At 41.1% G+C, this 17,017-nt stretch overlaps 1 protein-coding gene across 2 annotated transcripts in view; it reads right to left on the bottom strand.

The window, feature by feature from the left end:
* Window positions 1-17,017, bottom strand: part of SCNN1B (sodium channel epithelial 1 subunit beta) — a 101,747-nt gene that overhangs the window by 33,070 nt on the left and 51,660 nt on the right. For both annotated transcript variants that reach the window (XM_069089246.1, XM_069089243.1), the window contains 2 exons: window positions 6,948-7,280; window positions 5,343-5,625 (listed from right to left, as the gene is read on the bottom strand). In XM_069089246.1, coding sequence (XP_068945347.1) covers window positions 5,343-5,625; window positions 6,948-7,258 — 594 coding nt within the window. In that variant the 5' untranslated portion in view covers window positions 7,259-7,280. The remainder of the gene's footprint in view (window positions 1-5,342; window positions 5,626-6,947; window positions 7,281-17,017) is intronic.

The following is a 17,017-nucleotide window of genomic DNA, read 5'->3' as shown; positions in this document are numbered from 1 at the left end:
TACACCCTAAAGCCATAAAGTTTTTCCCTATGATTGGCTGCCGAAACCTCCTATGTGTCGTCTTCCTCTGTTAGTTACAATGTGAATTCATTAGAGAAAGGACTGTCTTCCTATTCATAGTAAGTGCTTCATGAGGGGCGGCTAGGTGGTGCAGTGAATAGAGCACCGCCCCTGGAGTCAGGAGGACCTGAGTTCAAATCCGACCTCAGACACAACACAAAAACTAGCTGTGTGACCTTGGGTAAGTCACTTAACCCCAGTTGCCCTCCAAAAAGTAAAAACAAAAAACAAACATAGAAAGTGCTTCATAAATGCTTTTTCTCCCTCCTTCCTTCCTTCCTTTCTTTTTTCCTTCCTTTCTTTCTTTCTTTCTTTCTTTCTTTCTTTCTTTCTTTCTTTCTTTCTTTCTTTCTTTCTTTCTTTCTTTCTTTCTTTCTTTCTTTCTTTCTTCCTTTCCTTCCCTTCCTCTTTCCACCCTTCCTACCCTTCCTTCCTTCCACTTTCTATTCACTCCCACTGAGAGTCATACATATCCCCCATACCTGGGGACCATTACTTTTCTCCATGAATCAGAAAAAAGGAACAGGCCTTTACCCTGCTATCCATCCTAATCACCCACCTGTACTTCCATTTTTTGTTTCCTTTTAAAAAATTTTATCTTCTCTAAAAAAAAAAATCACTATTTCTTCAATGACTCCTCCTGCTACTAATAGAACCTTTGCTTGTAATCAATAAGAACAATCAAACACATTGGCCATGTCTGAAAATTCTTGTCTCATCCTGTACCTATAGCTCTCCCCCTCTCTGCTGAGAGGCAGGAGGAGGCATGTTTCATCATCAGTCTGCTCAAGCCCCAGTTAAGCACTGACTGTACTTTCCCACCAAGCAGACTATTGCCTATGTGGGAAGTCTGTTTTCAGCTGGTCTTTAACATACAAGTCATTCACGCCATCTCCCTGCCTACCTTTCCTGGTTCCCCTGGCCCACAACAGTCTCAACCTATAGAAGAATCATGTTTGTTCTTGTCAGAAGGGCTGGAGATTCCAAGTGACATCAAGGCCTATAGATGTTTTTGCATGTTTGGAAACCATCAGAATGTAAGCTCCTTGAGGGCAAGGACTATCTTTTGACTTTCTTTGTATCTCCAGTGCTTAGCACAGTGCCTAACACATAGTAGGTGCTTAGTAAATATTTATTGACTGAGAGACAGGCTCCCTCTGGCGATCAACAACATTCCTGCTGGCTCTGTAGCTTTTACTCCTGTGTGACCTCTGGTTAACCCTTGTCACATGGCAGGGTGGTTCCTCAGATGTCCAGAGAGACTGGTGCTTACCTTCTGAAGGATGATTGCCATCTAACTTAGCTCAAGTCCCAAGTTGGCTGCAAGAATCAAGATCCTTCCCTTTTCATCTTGAAAAGCTGCTTTAGTATCTAAGTAAATTAACTCATTCCAGGTCTTAGAGGACTTTGGCACAGTCCTGAGGTATCCAAAATTATCAGCCAGCCTGCCACCTTTTCTTCTTCTTGTTGTGCTTCACAACACTGTCAGTAATTGAATAATGTGCACCTGAACAGCTGTGTCCACTGAGGGGCTTAACTAACATGGCCTTGTTGTCACAGAGAGCCAGAAATATGTGCTTTACTGGTGGCAGAAGGACTGACCTCAATGTCACACGTACACAGATTTCTGACCTGTAATGCCAGCATGATACAGTGGGCATTGAAATAGAGACAAAAAACCAGGGTTTAAATCCAAGCTCTGGAACCTGGGGCAAAACTCTTGACAAATCTCTCTGGGCCTCAGTTTTCTTATCTATAAAATAAAGGGGTTGGACTAGTTAACCAGTAAGGTCTCTCTGAGGTTTCAATCTATGATCCTTTGACCTTGGCTGGCCAGTTTTGTGTGATCTGTCCTGGAGGTGGGTCTGCTTATGTTAATTATGGGAATTCCCTCAGGATATGAGGTAGCCTAGGGCCCAAATGAGGATACCCACGTGAATTCTCATATATATAATCTTTGATCCAACTGCCAGAGTTTACAGGAAGAGTCTAGCCTGCCTTTGTAACCCTTAGGCATTTGACCAAGGCTGCAACATGACTTTCAGATGGATCAGTCTCACTCAGGAAAGCCTTTATTACAGTGGGGTCACCGACTATTCTTGCTCCAAAGCCATCTTCCCCCCTTAGAAAAACATGCTCAGCAGATCACAGTTCATAGAATCAGATCCTGTGTGCTACAGAGAAGACAGAAATTTTCTTTTCCATTCACAGATCAGGTGATCTTCTAAGTCCTCAGGTGTAGCCTTTTGACTGAGTTCAAGTTTTACAAAACAAATCCTTTTATTAAGGGGATTTGTTCTGTGAAGGACCACACTGGAGGACTTAGAGGGCAACATGGGGCCTTAAGACTGCAAGTTCCCCACTAGGGAGTACACTGGTGTAATGGTTGGTTTTTTTTTTTGTCTTTTGGAGGGCAATTGGGGTTAAGTAACTTGCCCAAGGACACATGGCTAGGTTTTGTGTGTGTGTGTGTGTGGGTGTTAAGTGTCTGAGATGGAACTCAGGCCAGTGCTTTACTCACTGTGCCACCTTGCCACCCTGTTCTTTTTTTTTTGCAGGGGGAAGGCAGGGCAATCGGGGTTAAGTGACTTGCCCAAGGTCTAGTAAGTGTTAAGTGTCTGAGGGTGGATTTGAACTCAGGTTCTCCTGACTCCAGGGCCAGTGCTCTATTCACCTAGCCGCTAAGATCTTAAATCCCATTAACATGACACCAGTGTGAGGGTGGTCAGATGTGATGCCTTCTGGATCTGAGAAGTGTATAAATAGTCTGAATTGGTATTTGCTTTGGGGGGCTCCCTTAGGAGAAAGACCTTGTGATTCCCTGGTTAAGACAGAATGATCACTGTCCTTTGTTCCCAGAATGGCTGCCTTTTACCCAGGAAGGGTATCCCATCCTCTCCCTGCACCAAACAAAGCCCTCCCTCACTCAAATCAAAGTCAACTGCAAGTCATGTCATCATCTCCCTGATGTCATGGTCCTCTTTGAAAAACAAAGGACAGACACAACCTGTGAGTAGTCCAAGTTGGGGACCCAGCTAGCTTGCCCTCTCACTCTCCCTCACTTCTCCTCTCCAAAGGAAGGTAAATTTTGATGTCTGGAAGCTGCCCAGTTAACTTGGGGCTTCCTTCCGTCTGTCTGTCCTTCCTCCCGTCTGTCTGTCCTTCCTTCTGTCTGTCCTCCCTCCTTCCTTCCCTCCCTCCCTAAACACCAAACCTTAGACCCTTAGACCCATTTCACTTGGGACCTCATACATTGGACCACAATGGATCCTTGTCTAAGCTCCACTTAATGGCCATATTTTGGGCTCCCCTGGCTTGGAGTGAATGTCAATAGTAACTATTTCTCTTTTGACCATCAATTCTGAGGGTTTTCTTCTCCCTGTTTGATTTTTTTTTTTTAATTAAAAGGGCCTTCCCTTGGCTCACTTCTTTAAGAGGTCTATTCACTGAATGGGTGTTACCTCACTCAAAGTGAGAACCAGAAAAGGCCTTAGCCTAAAGGGACCAGGGTCTCCCATAGCACCCTGGGCCATCTCCAGTCATCCTGATGAATATCAGGCCACTGGACCCAGACGGCTCTGGAGGAGAAGGTGAGGTGGGTGACCTTGCATGGCCTTCCCTCACTCAAATGAAAATCAACTATGAGTCATGTCATCATTTCCCCGATGCCACAGTCCTCTTTGAGAATGAAGGACAAACCAACCACCACCAAACAATAGGGTACAGTCTGTCCTGCACTTTCACTTTCAGTATATAACATTGTGCCTGATTGGGTGTTCCATCAGGGCAGAGATAGACAGGTACCATCTCTTTCTCCTGCATCCTTAGCTTAGACATAGGCACAACAATATAGGCTTGATAAGTACTGGTTAACAAGAGATAGACAGCTTCCTTCTTCCTTCCAAAGGGTTTCCTATGTCACAGCATCTAACATGCTGGTGAGCTTGTAAAGGAAGTTACAAAGAGGCAAACTGAGGCTCAGCATTGGGAAAAATTTCCTTTGGGTTCGGGCAGTCCCAAAGCAGACTGGGTCGCCTTGAGAGGTCTTGGGTTCAGCCACCGTGGAGGTCTCTGACATGAAGAGATAAGATGAGTTCTTGTTAGGTAAGTTTTGGAGGGGATCCCTTTCATTGGATAGCTGCCGAAGTCCCTCCCAACTATCAAACTCATGTGTTTTGGATTTCATTTTTATACTGATGTTGATAAAATCTCAACAATAAAAAAAAACCCTAACATTTATTAGTGTTTATTATGTGCCAGGCTCTATGTTAAATGCTTTTAAAAATAAATATTATCTCATCTGATCCTCACAACAACCCTGGGAGGTAGGTGCTAGTATTAGCCCCATTTTACAAATGAGGAAACTAAGGCAGACAATAGTTAAGTGACTTACCCAGAGTCACACAACTAGTTTGTGTCTGAAGCTGAATGTAAACTTAGGTCTTCCTGCCTCTAGATCTAATTCTCTATCCACTGGGCCAATTAGCTGCCTGGATAAATGGTGACACCCAAAGTTTGTAGGCATCTGCCCTTTCTTCCTGCAGTAATTATGTAGGGTTTGAAAAAAGCAGTCACAGAATCTCAGATGCTTTAGTCCTTGAGTCCGACTCGTGCCTGGTCAAGGAATTCCTCCTGCAGCATGACTAAACAAATCCAGCCTTCAGTGAAAGCTCCTGGGTGAAGGGAGAATCCACTGCCTCTGGAGGCAGCTGGCATAGCTTTTTTGCAAAGTGACATGACGCACTATTGGCAGGTGAGTGTCGGGCACAGGGTCAGGAAGACCTGAGTTAACAATTCAGCCTCAGGTGCTTTCTAGATGTGTAGCCCTTGGCAAGTCTTCTTGGGGCTGTTTGAAGAGCAAAGGAGGTAATAATTGTAAAGCCATTAGCATATATGGTTGCTGGCACACAGTAGGTCCTATATAAATGTTAGTTATTATTATAATTATGATCTTAAAATGCCAGCTCTTTTTTATTACATTCATTATTTTAGATTGCTTTCTGAAAGGGAATGTTTCCTTATATCAAGCTGAAATCTACCACTGTAATTTCCACCCACTGCTCCTAGTTCTTCCATCTGGGGTCCAAGTAGAATAAAGTTGATCCTTTTTCCTCAAGACAACTGTTAAAATACTCAAATGTGGCTGTCCCGTCTTCTATACACCAACCTCTCTCCCAATCCTTTCTTCTCCAGGCCAAAGATGCCCAATTCCTCCAAAGGTTTTCATTTACTGGACAAGTCCTTGAGGAAACATTGGTGCCCGCTTCCTGGTGGTCACTTACCAGCCTCATGGCGATTCTGCACTTCTGGGCATTGCAGCTCCCATGTGGAGATGGAGAGCTTGTCTCGGAATTGTTACGGCCAAAGGTGAAAAGGTCCACGATGGCAGGGTAGTGGGGGTCTCGGTTATCGATTATGACCAGGGGCGTGTGGTTCCAGATGGTCAAGTTCAGGCCTTCCGTGTAATTAACATTATTGGGACCAGACTCGAGTGTGAGAATAGTCTGCAGAGCGGCTTCCATCAGGTCATCCAGCTCCTTCAGAAGATGCTTTACCTTCGAATACCTAAGGGAATAACGTATGCCATAAGGATGAAGACCAACTTATAGCTTGTGGCTGTTATCATCCTGATTTCCTGCAGTATGGATGTTATCCCATTCAAGAAAACCAGAGTCATAGTGCTACAGTTCTGATGACTTAATATAAGGACAGCGTCAGGAGACTGGGAGGGGGAAGGGGGAAGGACTAAGGAGGGTTAAGTTGCTACCATTAAAACCACAAAAAAGGAGATTTCCCCCCCTCCCCCACCCCCCAATGCCTCAGGTGGGTGTGGAGAGCTGGTGGCTGTGCCATCCATCACAGGTTGGAACCAGAAAGATCTGCAGTTGACTGTTCTTCCTGGCTGCTGGGGTCCTGGAGTGATAACAGGGCAAACAAACCAGCCTGGCAGACAGGTTATAAAAATCTAACAGCTCAAGATTTTGTTTGTACAAACCAGACACCACCCTTCTTTGGTGTGCAGATTGAGGGAGGGGAAATTTAAGGAACTCCTCCCTGGTATTATCTACACCTACCCCAACCTCACCCATACAGATTTTACATGGAGGACAAGGGGGAAAGACTTTGTAAAAAGGCATATGGAACCAATCATAGGTCCATATTCTCCCCAAAGCCTTCCAAATGGGGGTGATATGTCTATTCTGGGTACTTTTTATAGGGGAGAGGACTAGAACACCGGTAAGCAACCAAGATTTCTAAGGTTTAGGAGTTTCAGACTAAAATTAAACACAAACACATCCGGTCTGTTCCATAAATGTGAACCCTGCTAAAAGTAAACACAGATGAAGAGAAGATGAAGGAAAAGGAAGAGGGCCTGGGGCTTCAGTTTCCTCATCTGTAATGGTGCAGATGAGATATCTACAAAGAACTGTGTAAATCTAAGTTATTACTGTTTATATAGTCTATAAATCTGTACAGATTACATGGAAAGGATCAGAGGAACATAAATTTAGAGCTATAAGAGACCTAGGTATCATCTAGCCAGGGGTGGGGAACCTGTGGCCTTGAGGCCACATGTGGCCCTCTAGGTCCTCAAATTCGGCCCTTTGACTGAATCCAAACTTCACAGAATGGTAAAGTAGTAGTAAATCTTACTTTTTTTTACAAACCCAAAACTATTTCCCAAGATTTTGGGGAGAGCCCCCAGAATTCCCTGCAGTGTGTCCACTGTCCCATCTCCTTTCCTTTAACATATTCTCTAGGGTCAGTTCCACTATGAGGACTGACTATTCCTTGAGTTTCCTTCCCTTTCATTTCCCTACCCTCAGACTTCTTCCTCATCCCTCTGCCACCCAACTCCTCTGCTGGGACATCGAGATAAAACCCACCGGAAGGGACTGGCGTTGCAGATTGTGACGGCGGGGAATTCCATGGCTTTGAAGCCGATGGATAGGGTCACGCTGACCTCCCAGCTGAGGTAAGTCTGGATGAAGACGGCCCACTGCCAGAAGACCAGGGAGGCAAACAGCAGGGTGAGGACAAACCACATCACCTGCTTCTTGGGTCCCTCACAGATGATGCGTTTGGGTCCATGGGTGTTGGTGTTATCACAGTACCAGACCAGAAGCTCCTTGTAGGTGTAGCCTGGCCCTTTTTGCAGACGGTGCAAGCATTTCACTAGGTATTTTTTCACATTCATGTTTAGTACTTCTTCACGGGACCTGGTGGGGGGCAGCGAAGAGAGGGGAAGAAAGGCACAAAAATTAATTTCAGCATTTCTCAACAGATTTTTGGCCTTTCCCTATCTTTGACACTGAATGCCAGATAAGAGCAACAATCTATCACACACTGTCTTTAGGTGGTCCCCTCCAATAGACTATCACCTCCCTGAAGGCAAGGACTGTCTCAACTGTCTCACTTTTGTCTCTGTATTGACAGTGCCTAGTATACAGCAGGTGTCTAATATATGTTATTGATTGATTGAATGCTTTCCAGGCTGCTCTTGTATCTCTAAGTCATGAGACCATAAAGGCACGAGGAGTAGAGTGACAAAGAGCTGTATGGGACTTATAGTTAGGAGGGAGCTGGCTTTGAATCTCAGGTATGATGCCTACTACTGGTTGTATGGCCATGAACAAGTAATTTTCCTTCTAAATTAACTCATCTGTAAAATGAAGATAATAATCTTTGCATTACCTCCTGCACAGGAAGGAAAGTACTCTGTAAAGGACCTCAAAATGCTACAACTACTGTTGCTGGTGCTGCTGCTACTACTACTACTACTGCTACTACTAACTACTACTACTACTAGCACTTATGGGCATAAGCACTCTGTAAAGGATCTCAGAACACTGTTACTACTATGACTATTACTACCACCACCACCACCACCACTACCTTTTTCCTTTACATAGCAGTCATTTCTGCACATACTTCCTACCATTGTAAAGGAATCTTCTCGAAACTAAGAATTTATTCCATACATTTTATTTATTTTATAAATAAAAAAAAACCATAATGACCATTTCTGACAATGTATGCAACATTTTGCCATAGATGTCTCCCACCTCTCTATAGAAAGGAAGATCTGTTTCATTGTCTGTTCTTTGGGATCGTTGTTAGGTTTTCAATTAACTCAAGGTCCAGCTCCTTTTTAGGGACCTTTTCCTCTATATGGTTGGAAGTCACAGTGCATACTGTTTCTTTCAATTCCACTTCTTTCGCTAGGCATCAGCTGATATGAATTTCATCATGCTTCATTAAATTCCTCATATTTAGCATTTCTTGTTGTATGATATTCCTTTACATTCATATCCACAGTTTGTCCAACTATTCTTTCTGCAATCAATAGACACCCACTTTGTTTTTCCAGTTCTTTGCTACCATGCTTTTTGGACTCTAAAAAGATAGCTTGGTCTAGTCTAGGAGTCTCAGAGACGGGGGACCTGTGCTCTTTTCCGGACCTGGTTTCTTTGTGGCTCTTGTCAAAATAGTAAATGGGGCAGACAGTCCAGGAGAATGCTTTTTTGTCATTATTTAAAAAAAAAATTAATTAATTTAGTTTTCATTTTCAACATTCACTTCCATATAATTTTGAGTTTCAAATTTTCTTCCCCTCCCTCCCCCCCCCCAAGACCTACTCTGTACAAAGCACTGTCATAGGTTCTAGAAAAGATACAAGGTTCCCCCTCAAAGGTACTAGCTATTGGGGAGATAAAACAGATTACAAATAATTATAATCCAGAGTAGAATGTTCTAAGCATGGGGCAGAAATTACTGAGTGCTATGAGAAATTTAAGAAAGGGAAGCTTATTCACTCCCAACACCCCATTCAGACTAATGAGAGGGTCTAGGAAGGCTGTATTAAAGAGGTACTCTGAACTGAGCCCTGAAGGAGGGAAAGGATTTCTACAGGCAGAGATGAGGAAGTTAAAGAGAAGGGTGGAGTGGATATATCTCTTAGGTCTGAACAAAGACTTGGAGGTAGGAAAGGACTGGATGACTATGGGAAATGGTAAAGGGTATGGAATGTCAACTATCTTAAGGAGATTATAAGGCTGGAAAGGCAGGTTAAGGCTAGAATAAATTGTGGGAGTCCTTGAATGCCAAGTTGAGAAACCAAAAGATCATTCAGTTCATAATGACTAAGCAATGGTTACAAAAAGCTACCAGGTCATTTTTGGAGTATGTTAATTTATTTTTCTATTTTAATTTTATATTGATACATTAGCATTTTTAGGAATGTACACTGCTGACATACAAAAGGAAGTGAGGATGTTAAAAAAATAAATATAACAAGGTAATATATAATATATGATATTATATATTATTATAGATATGTTATTATTTTATCTATAATAATATAGAATTAAGGTAAGAAACATAGAACTAAGGTAACAAAAGAAAGGAAGCAAACAAGACAGATTAGAAACTTCTAGGCTCTTGAGATGAGCTGGTTACTATAAACTAGGTGGTGAATTTGGCTCTAAGATCTTTGGGCAAAAAGAAATGTAGTGAAATGTACTTTTCATTTTAAGATCTAAGAAAGCAGTGATCAAACACAGATATTTTCCTAGTACTAAACAAGCAAAATTTTGTCACATTACTTTACCAAAAGGGACATTAGACAGTGGACTTCTTTAATTATAGTTTTACAAATGATACAAAATTATCATCCATGTAGATAGTTCTTATATTGACTCTTGGGGTAGACAAAGTAGGCAGTGCCAAGTGTGCGTTGTGTTGATGGGCCCTACGAAAGGCTCTCTTGAATATTTTTGAACTAGAACTGGATGATTTTATTGGTGTAATTAATGATCTTCCAGTAAGGAAAGTCCCTCTATTAATACAGATCTGTAGTACTCTACTGCTTAGAAGTCTTGAGAGTTGGGGTGGCCAGGTATCTGGCCTCAGACACTTAACACTTACTAGCCGCATGACCTTGGGCAAGTCACTTAACCCCAATTGCTCAGCCTTCCCCCCTCCAAATAGCAAAAAAGAAAAAAAAGTCTTGAGAATTGCCTGAATAATGATAGTGTCGAATACTTATATAACCCCTGGAGGTTGTGTCTTTCCTGAGGTCCTCTCAAACTATGCTAGGAAGACAACTACTTTACCACTTAATTTCTGTGGCTCTACGTTAACTTTGTGGTGATGGAGAAAATCTGGAGATCCTGTACATTTCTGACCCACTCCTTCATCTCCATACACACGTGGATTACTACTTGCCAGACACTATACTAAGAGCTAAGGCTACGAAGAATGGCCAAAGAAAACTAAAAACCAGAAGTCCAGACCTTTGGGTGAAACAGACAGCATGAGGTAGGGGCCAGCTCTCTCTGCCTTATTGTGGACAATCTCTCATTCTTTAACATTACTCTTTATAATTACAACCAGTTCTGCTCCAATGTGCATCAAAAATATGAATTTTTTCCAACAAACATTACAGAATTTTTGTATTATTATGTGAATTTCAAGTTTCTTGAGAAACAGGAAGAGGGCAGAAAACCACACCACTTCCCAATAACTCACAAGCTACAGCTCTTCCACCTGCTTTCAAAAGAAGCTCCAAATCATTGTCAAGGTAAATCATCATATTTATAATGTATCTTCTGGTGCAGTGGGAGCCTTTGGCCATGGCCACTGGCCTTCAGTTGCAGCCTGTTCCCATCCAGGATTCAGCAGGCTGAGCAGCAGCACTAGCATCCTAATGGGACCACTATGATTATAGTATTGAGGTATTTCTTAACTACTTAACATGTATAAAACTGCGCTACTTTTTAAAGATGTATCACCTACAAAGTTTGGGAGTTTTGTGCCCCTAAGGACATGAAAACTCTGTGGTTTTCTTGCTTTATCTGCATAGCATAAATAGGTGTTTTTGGATAGAACTACCTGTATACCTATCGTAATGCCAGAAAATTCTGTTTTCCATTGCCTACTATTTGTTTTGGGATGAGTTATCACATGTTATGTGAAAGCTCAAAGCCTCTAGGCAACAGTAAGAATAAGAGATAAAATTTTCAAACCTTACCTTTGATAAGCTCTGCCTTTTACAAAAAGAGGGCATCACATTAGAGGAGAGAGGGAAAAAGCATTTATATGGTGTCAACTATGTGTCAGGCACCGTGGTAAGCACTTTACAAACATCTCATTTCATCCTTACAATAATCCATCAATTGGAGGGAATGGCTGAATAAGTTATGGTATATGAATACTGTAATGGGATACTATTGTGCTGTAAGAAATGATGAGCAGGTGGATTTCAGAAAAACCTGGAAAGACTTATGTGAATTGATGCAGAGTGAAGTGAGCAGAACCAGGAGAACATTATATGTAATGGTCACCTATGACTGACTTAGTTCTTTTCAGCAGTACAATGATCCAAGACAATTCCAAAAGATTCGTTATGGAAAATGCTATCCACTTCCAGAGAAAATGGAGTCTGAATGCAGATCAAAGCATATTATTCTTGATTTTTTTTTCTTTTGCTTTTTGGAGGGCAATTGAGGTTAAGTAACTTGCCAAAGGTCACGTGGCTAGGTTGTGTGTGTGTGTGTGTGTGTGTGTGTGTGTGTGTGTGTGTGTGAAGTGCCTGAGGCCGGATCCAAACTCAGGTCCTCCTGACTCTGGGGCAAGCACTCTACTATTCTCAATTTTTTTGCTGTTTTTTTCCTTTTATTCTGTTTCTTCTTTCACAACATGACTATTGTGGAAGTATATTCTGAAAAAAATGCTTGTTGACTAAGGAAAGAGTCAGGGATTTGGAGTCAGAAGACTTGAGTTTGCATTTCAACATTGACACTATCTGTGTGACCTTGGGCAAATCCCTTAATATCTCTTAGGTTTCTCATCTGAAAAATTAGGGAGTTGACCTAGATGACCTCTGAGTTCCCTTCCAGCTCCTAATCTATAATCTGATTTAATGAAAAATTTTCTAAAATGTTTTAGTTCTATTGTCTGAATTGGGACAGCTTGTGGTTAAGAAGGAATTTGTTTTTACTGAATCTCTGTAAAATACATTGGATTTGAACCCAGAGGGCTTGGGTCTGAGCTCCTGAATTGGAACTCTACTCTGCATGTGCTTTGGATTAGGCAGATTACTTCACCTATGGACTTTGGTCTCCTCATCCGTAAGAAAATGTAGACTACATAATTCTTAAAGTTCCTTCCTGCTCTCAATCCTAAAAGAAATAATTTCACAAGTGAGAATCTTATAGGGCTCAGACAATGACCTGAGGTCCTGAACCTCAATGACATGTATAGTATTGTATTAGGATTGGAGAAGGCATAGACCATTAGGCTGAATTCAAGATGTATCCCAAATATAGAGTCAAAGAATGACAGAATCTTAGAATTTCAGTGTGAGAAAGGATGTCCATGGCCACCTAGTCTAATAGTTCAAAATAAAATTTCTTTTATAAACTTAGACACATCTCTGTTTTCCTCCCTAGGGGGCATGATGAATAGTATGCTAGAATCAGGAAGACCCAGATTCAAATCCAGCCTTAGACACTTACTAAATGTGTGACTTCGGCAAGTCACTTAACCTCTGTCTGCCTCAGTTTCCTAATCCAGAAAATGAGTATTAAAATAGTACCTACCACGCAGGGTTGTTTTGAAGATCTACTGTGATAATAAAGGATGTCCTAAACGTCTTGGAGAAGTTTTAAGTTTTAATGGGCAACTTTAAGTTTTAGTATTTAAAATTACCCCCAAGACTTTTGGGGTAGAAGATTTGTAAAGAGTTTTGCAAATTTGAAAGTATATCAATGCTAGTTATTACCATCATCATCATTAATAATGATGATAAACTTTCCTCTATTCCTTAGTCCTATCTTCTTCCTCCCCATGCAAACAAATAAATAAATAAATAAACCAAACCCCTTTCCTCTAAAATCAGAGCTCAGAAAAAATTCTGTTTAATTGAAGGTTTCTGTTAATCAGGGTTTCAACGTTTCTCCAAAAGATATGAGATCACTTTATAGACATGATCTCACTCATTCTCATAGCATCCTTTTAAAAGTGGGTAGGTGAGGGTATAATTATCCCTGTTTCACAGATAGGGAAAATTAGGATCCAAGTGACTTGCCCAGAGTCACACAGTGAGTCAGAGGCAAACACTGAAAGAGAACTCAAATCTCATGACTGCCTGTTGGCCAACAGAAACTGCCAGATCACATTCTAGTTGGGAAACTGTTAGGTGAGCAGACTAGATTATACCATTGGTCCTTTATGACCTCTTCAAAATGGGTGTCACAAAATTTGGAGTAAAGAGAAAGAAGGCTAGCTTTGTTTCTTTTGCATGGTCTTCCAAAGCAGGCAGTAAGGTGGCACAGTAGATATAATGCTGGGCCTGGACTTAGGAAGACCTGAGTTCAAATCCCTCCTCAGATACTTCTTATCTGTATGTTTTTGGGCAACCTTAACTGCCTCAGTTTCCTCATATGTAAAGTGGGTTATGAGGATGAAATGAGATATTTGTAAGTGCTTAGTGTGGTACATAGCAGGTGCTGAGACTTTGGGGACACCCTGCACTTTATCTTGTTGAATCCTCAGAAGAATCCCTGTGAGATATATTATTATCCCCATGTCACAGATGAAGTAGCTAAAGCTCACAGGCCACTAAGTAGGTGGCACAGCTGGACCTAGGGTCAGGGAGATCTGAATTAAAATCCAATCTCAGATATTTCCTAGCTGTGTGACCCTAGGCTAGTCACTTAACCTTTGTCTGCCTCCATTTCTGAATCTACGAAATAGAGATTATCACAGTAGCCACTTCTCAGGGTTGCTGTGAGGATAAAATGAGGTAATATTTGCAAATCACTTTGCAAACCTCAAAGTACAATATAAATGCTAGTTATCTTCATCTTCATCATCATCATCATCAGAGAGGTTAAGTAACTTACCCAAGGTCACATCGTAAGAAAGTGACAGAAGTGGGACTCAAGCCCAGGCCTTCTTACTACAAATTCAGTGTTCTTTCCACTATTTCATATGCCAAGATGCACACATTTGTGTTCATTTGGTGCTGCCACCTTCTGGTCTTCCCCCTTCATGGCAGGGCTATGTACAGCTGTCTCAGTTCTGGACTATTTTACAAAGAAGTTATGAACATGTTCTGTTTCCATTCAGAAATAATTACAGCCTCACCCACATGTGGGGCCATGGGCAGGGAGGAGATCCATAAAAGGATGGAGATAACTAAGACAAGGTTATCTGAGGATCACAGAATTTAGAACTGGAAAGAATAATAATAAATTATACAAACAGCATTATGAAATTCCTTAAGGTTTGAAAAACTCTTTATATATGTTATCTCACGTGATTCTCACAATAGACTAGGTACTATTACTATTTCCATTTTACAGATGAGGAAACTGAGTCTAAGAGGTTAAAGGTTGGCAAGTTTTCCCAGGATCAGCTAATAAGTATCTACAACAGAATTTAAATTTAGCCTTTCCTAACTATAAGTACAGCTCTCTATCTAGTCTACCATCTAGCTGTTTTCTTTAGTTGGTCACTTATTAGGTATATTATAGTGGGGAAATCATTCTGTGTACAGGTTAGACTGGATGGTCACTGAGATCCATTCCAATTCTCAAATTCTGTCATTCTGTGATATTCCAGTCCCCTTATTTTGTAACTGAGGAAACTGAGGACAAGAGAAGTAAAATGATCAGCATAAGGTCACATGGCTGTAACCAGCAAAGTTGAGATTTGAACTCTGTTCTTGGGACTACTAGTCCAGAATTCTTTTCTCTATAAGCACAACTAGCATGGATAATGGGTACCAGATTAAATGGGAGGTTTTTATCATGAGGTATTAGAAGTGACACTCTTTTAGAATTTGTTTGTCAAGGACTAAACGTGACTTTTTATTTTAGCACTATTTAATTCTTGTGTCCCAATATATTAATTCCAGATACTTCTTCTTTACAAGAAACCACCCACTTCCATCACAGGTTGGGGCTCTGATAACAATGATGCTACCGCAGTTACCCTTGATGACAATGATGTGAAATTTCCTAGTTATTTACAACATGTGACATCCTTCATTGATTCAGCAACATAAAGCATAAGGATGTGATCTAAGGGAGAAAAGACTCCTCTCTAGGAAGTTCCCCTATCCCCCAAGGCAATGAAATCTGCAAGTCGGAATGTTTTGTCATCAGTAACTGAATGAGCAGCCATCCTGATTTGTTTGCTGATCTACTCTATATTTGAAGAAGCAATGGGTGTGAAACTCTCACCACTGAGGCAGGTATCATTTCCTACCTGACAGTAGTAAGGACCTTTTGAAGAGAAGGTGGGAGTCTTTCTGCTCTAGCTGTAGACATTGATGGTAAAATTCACTGGCAGGGCTTCCCATTTATTTATTTCCCATTATTTCTCTTGCTTTGATTAACATCCTTTGTTTTTACCATTACCTTCATTTCTGAATATGCCTCTCCTCCCTCCTCTACCCAATTTATATAGCAAAGAATGAAAAAGAAAGATAAAGGAAAAAAAGTTTGGCAAAACCATCGAACACATCAACTGTGTCTGACAATACGTACAATATTCCCAATATCCTTTTAAGGGAACTTAGAGGTCCATTCAAGCCCTTCATTTTACAGTGAGGACCCTGAGGATGAGAGAGAGCATATGACTTACACAAGGTCACTAAGTAAGCACTAGAGCTAAGACTTGAATCCAGGTCTGACTCCTCTTCTAATATTTTCTCTATAATGTTAGAGACCATTACAACATATACCTACAGAAAAAATCCAGAATGAGAATCTTTGAGTACTGTTTTTTAGACTCCCAAGGGAAGACAAACTCATTGAATTACATGACTAGGAAAAGACTCAGAAATTAGCCATCCCCATCTACCCATTTTACAGATAAAGGAACTAAGGCTAGTTAGTGGCAGTCAGTCTTAGAACCCAGATCTTCATATTCTAATGTAATCTAGTGCATTTTGGGAGCCTAGAGATTTAACCATTGCAATTGGAGGGCATTGTGCAGTTGGCTTCTGTGAGAGTACCCTGATGTCTGGAGTCCCCCTATGCCCAGGAGGGGCCAGCACGGGGCCAGCCAATCACATCAAAATTATTGCAGTTGGTTTCCAAACTGAAGCCTATAATAGAGACTTCACTGGACTTTATCAGAGACAAAAACCATGATAATCATCAAGTATGGGAGGGAGACAGACCATCTAGCCCATTTCATGTATTGAAATGAAATTTCCCAAACCATAGAAAATAAAACCAGCTCAAAAAATAAAGACTGAGTTTTGAAAACCAACTATTTGCTCTTTCTAAAACCCTGGCTCTAATAATTACTAAACATGACCAGGAACAAATAATTTAATCTCTTGGGGCCTCAGTTTCCTCAATCTGTGAGATGAAGGGGTTGGATTAAATGATATCCACAAGCCCTTCTAGCTATGAATCCTCTCTTTTAAAAAAAAATTTAAATTTTTTAATTTTTCAGCTAACAAGCATTTCTTTTCTTTCCCTTCCACCCCTCCAACTTAAAAGAAAAACAGAGAACCATGTCCCTTGCCACAAATATGCATAGTCAAATAAATCAGATATAAATCTTATGAACCTATCATGTTGGTATTTTGTAAATACTTTATGTCCCACATACCCCACAATCCAGCTACAATAGTCTATTTTCAGTTCCTTGAACACTATAATCCATGTTCCATCAGTGCTTTTTCATGGCCTGGAATGCTTTGCTTTGCCCCTTCATCTCTGCCTGTTTCCCTGGCTTCCTTCAAGTTTTAGCTCAAGTCCCACTTTCTGCAAGGTCTTTCCTAGTCCCTCCAGTTGCCAGTGCCCTACCCTGTCAGAATTCTTTTCATCTACTCTGCATATATCTTTTATGTATCTGGTGATTTACATGTTGTCACTACCATTAGAATGCACACTTCTTGAGAGCAGGGCTTGCTTTTGTCTTTTCTTTGTAT

The sequence above is a fragment of the Petaurus breviceps genome, unplaced genomic scaffold (assembly GCF_028583685.1).
Source record: "Petaurus breviceps papuanus isolate PSGF00001 unplaced genomic scaffold, PetGlider_PUasm1.0 120, whole genome shotgun sequence".
Taxonomy (NCBI): domain Eukaryota; kingdom Metazoa; phylum Chordata; class Mammalia; order Diprotodontia; family Petauridae; genus Petaurus; species Petaurus breviceps.
The sequence above is the reverse complement of the archived record's forward strand: the minus strand, read 5'-3'. Positions and strand labels throughout refer to the sequence as shown.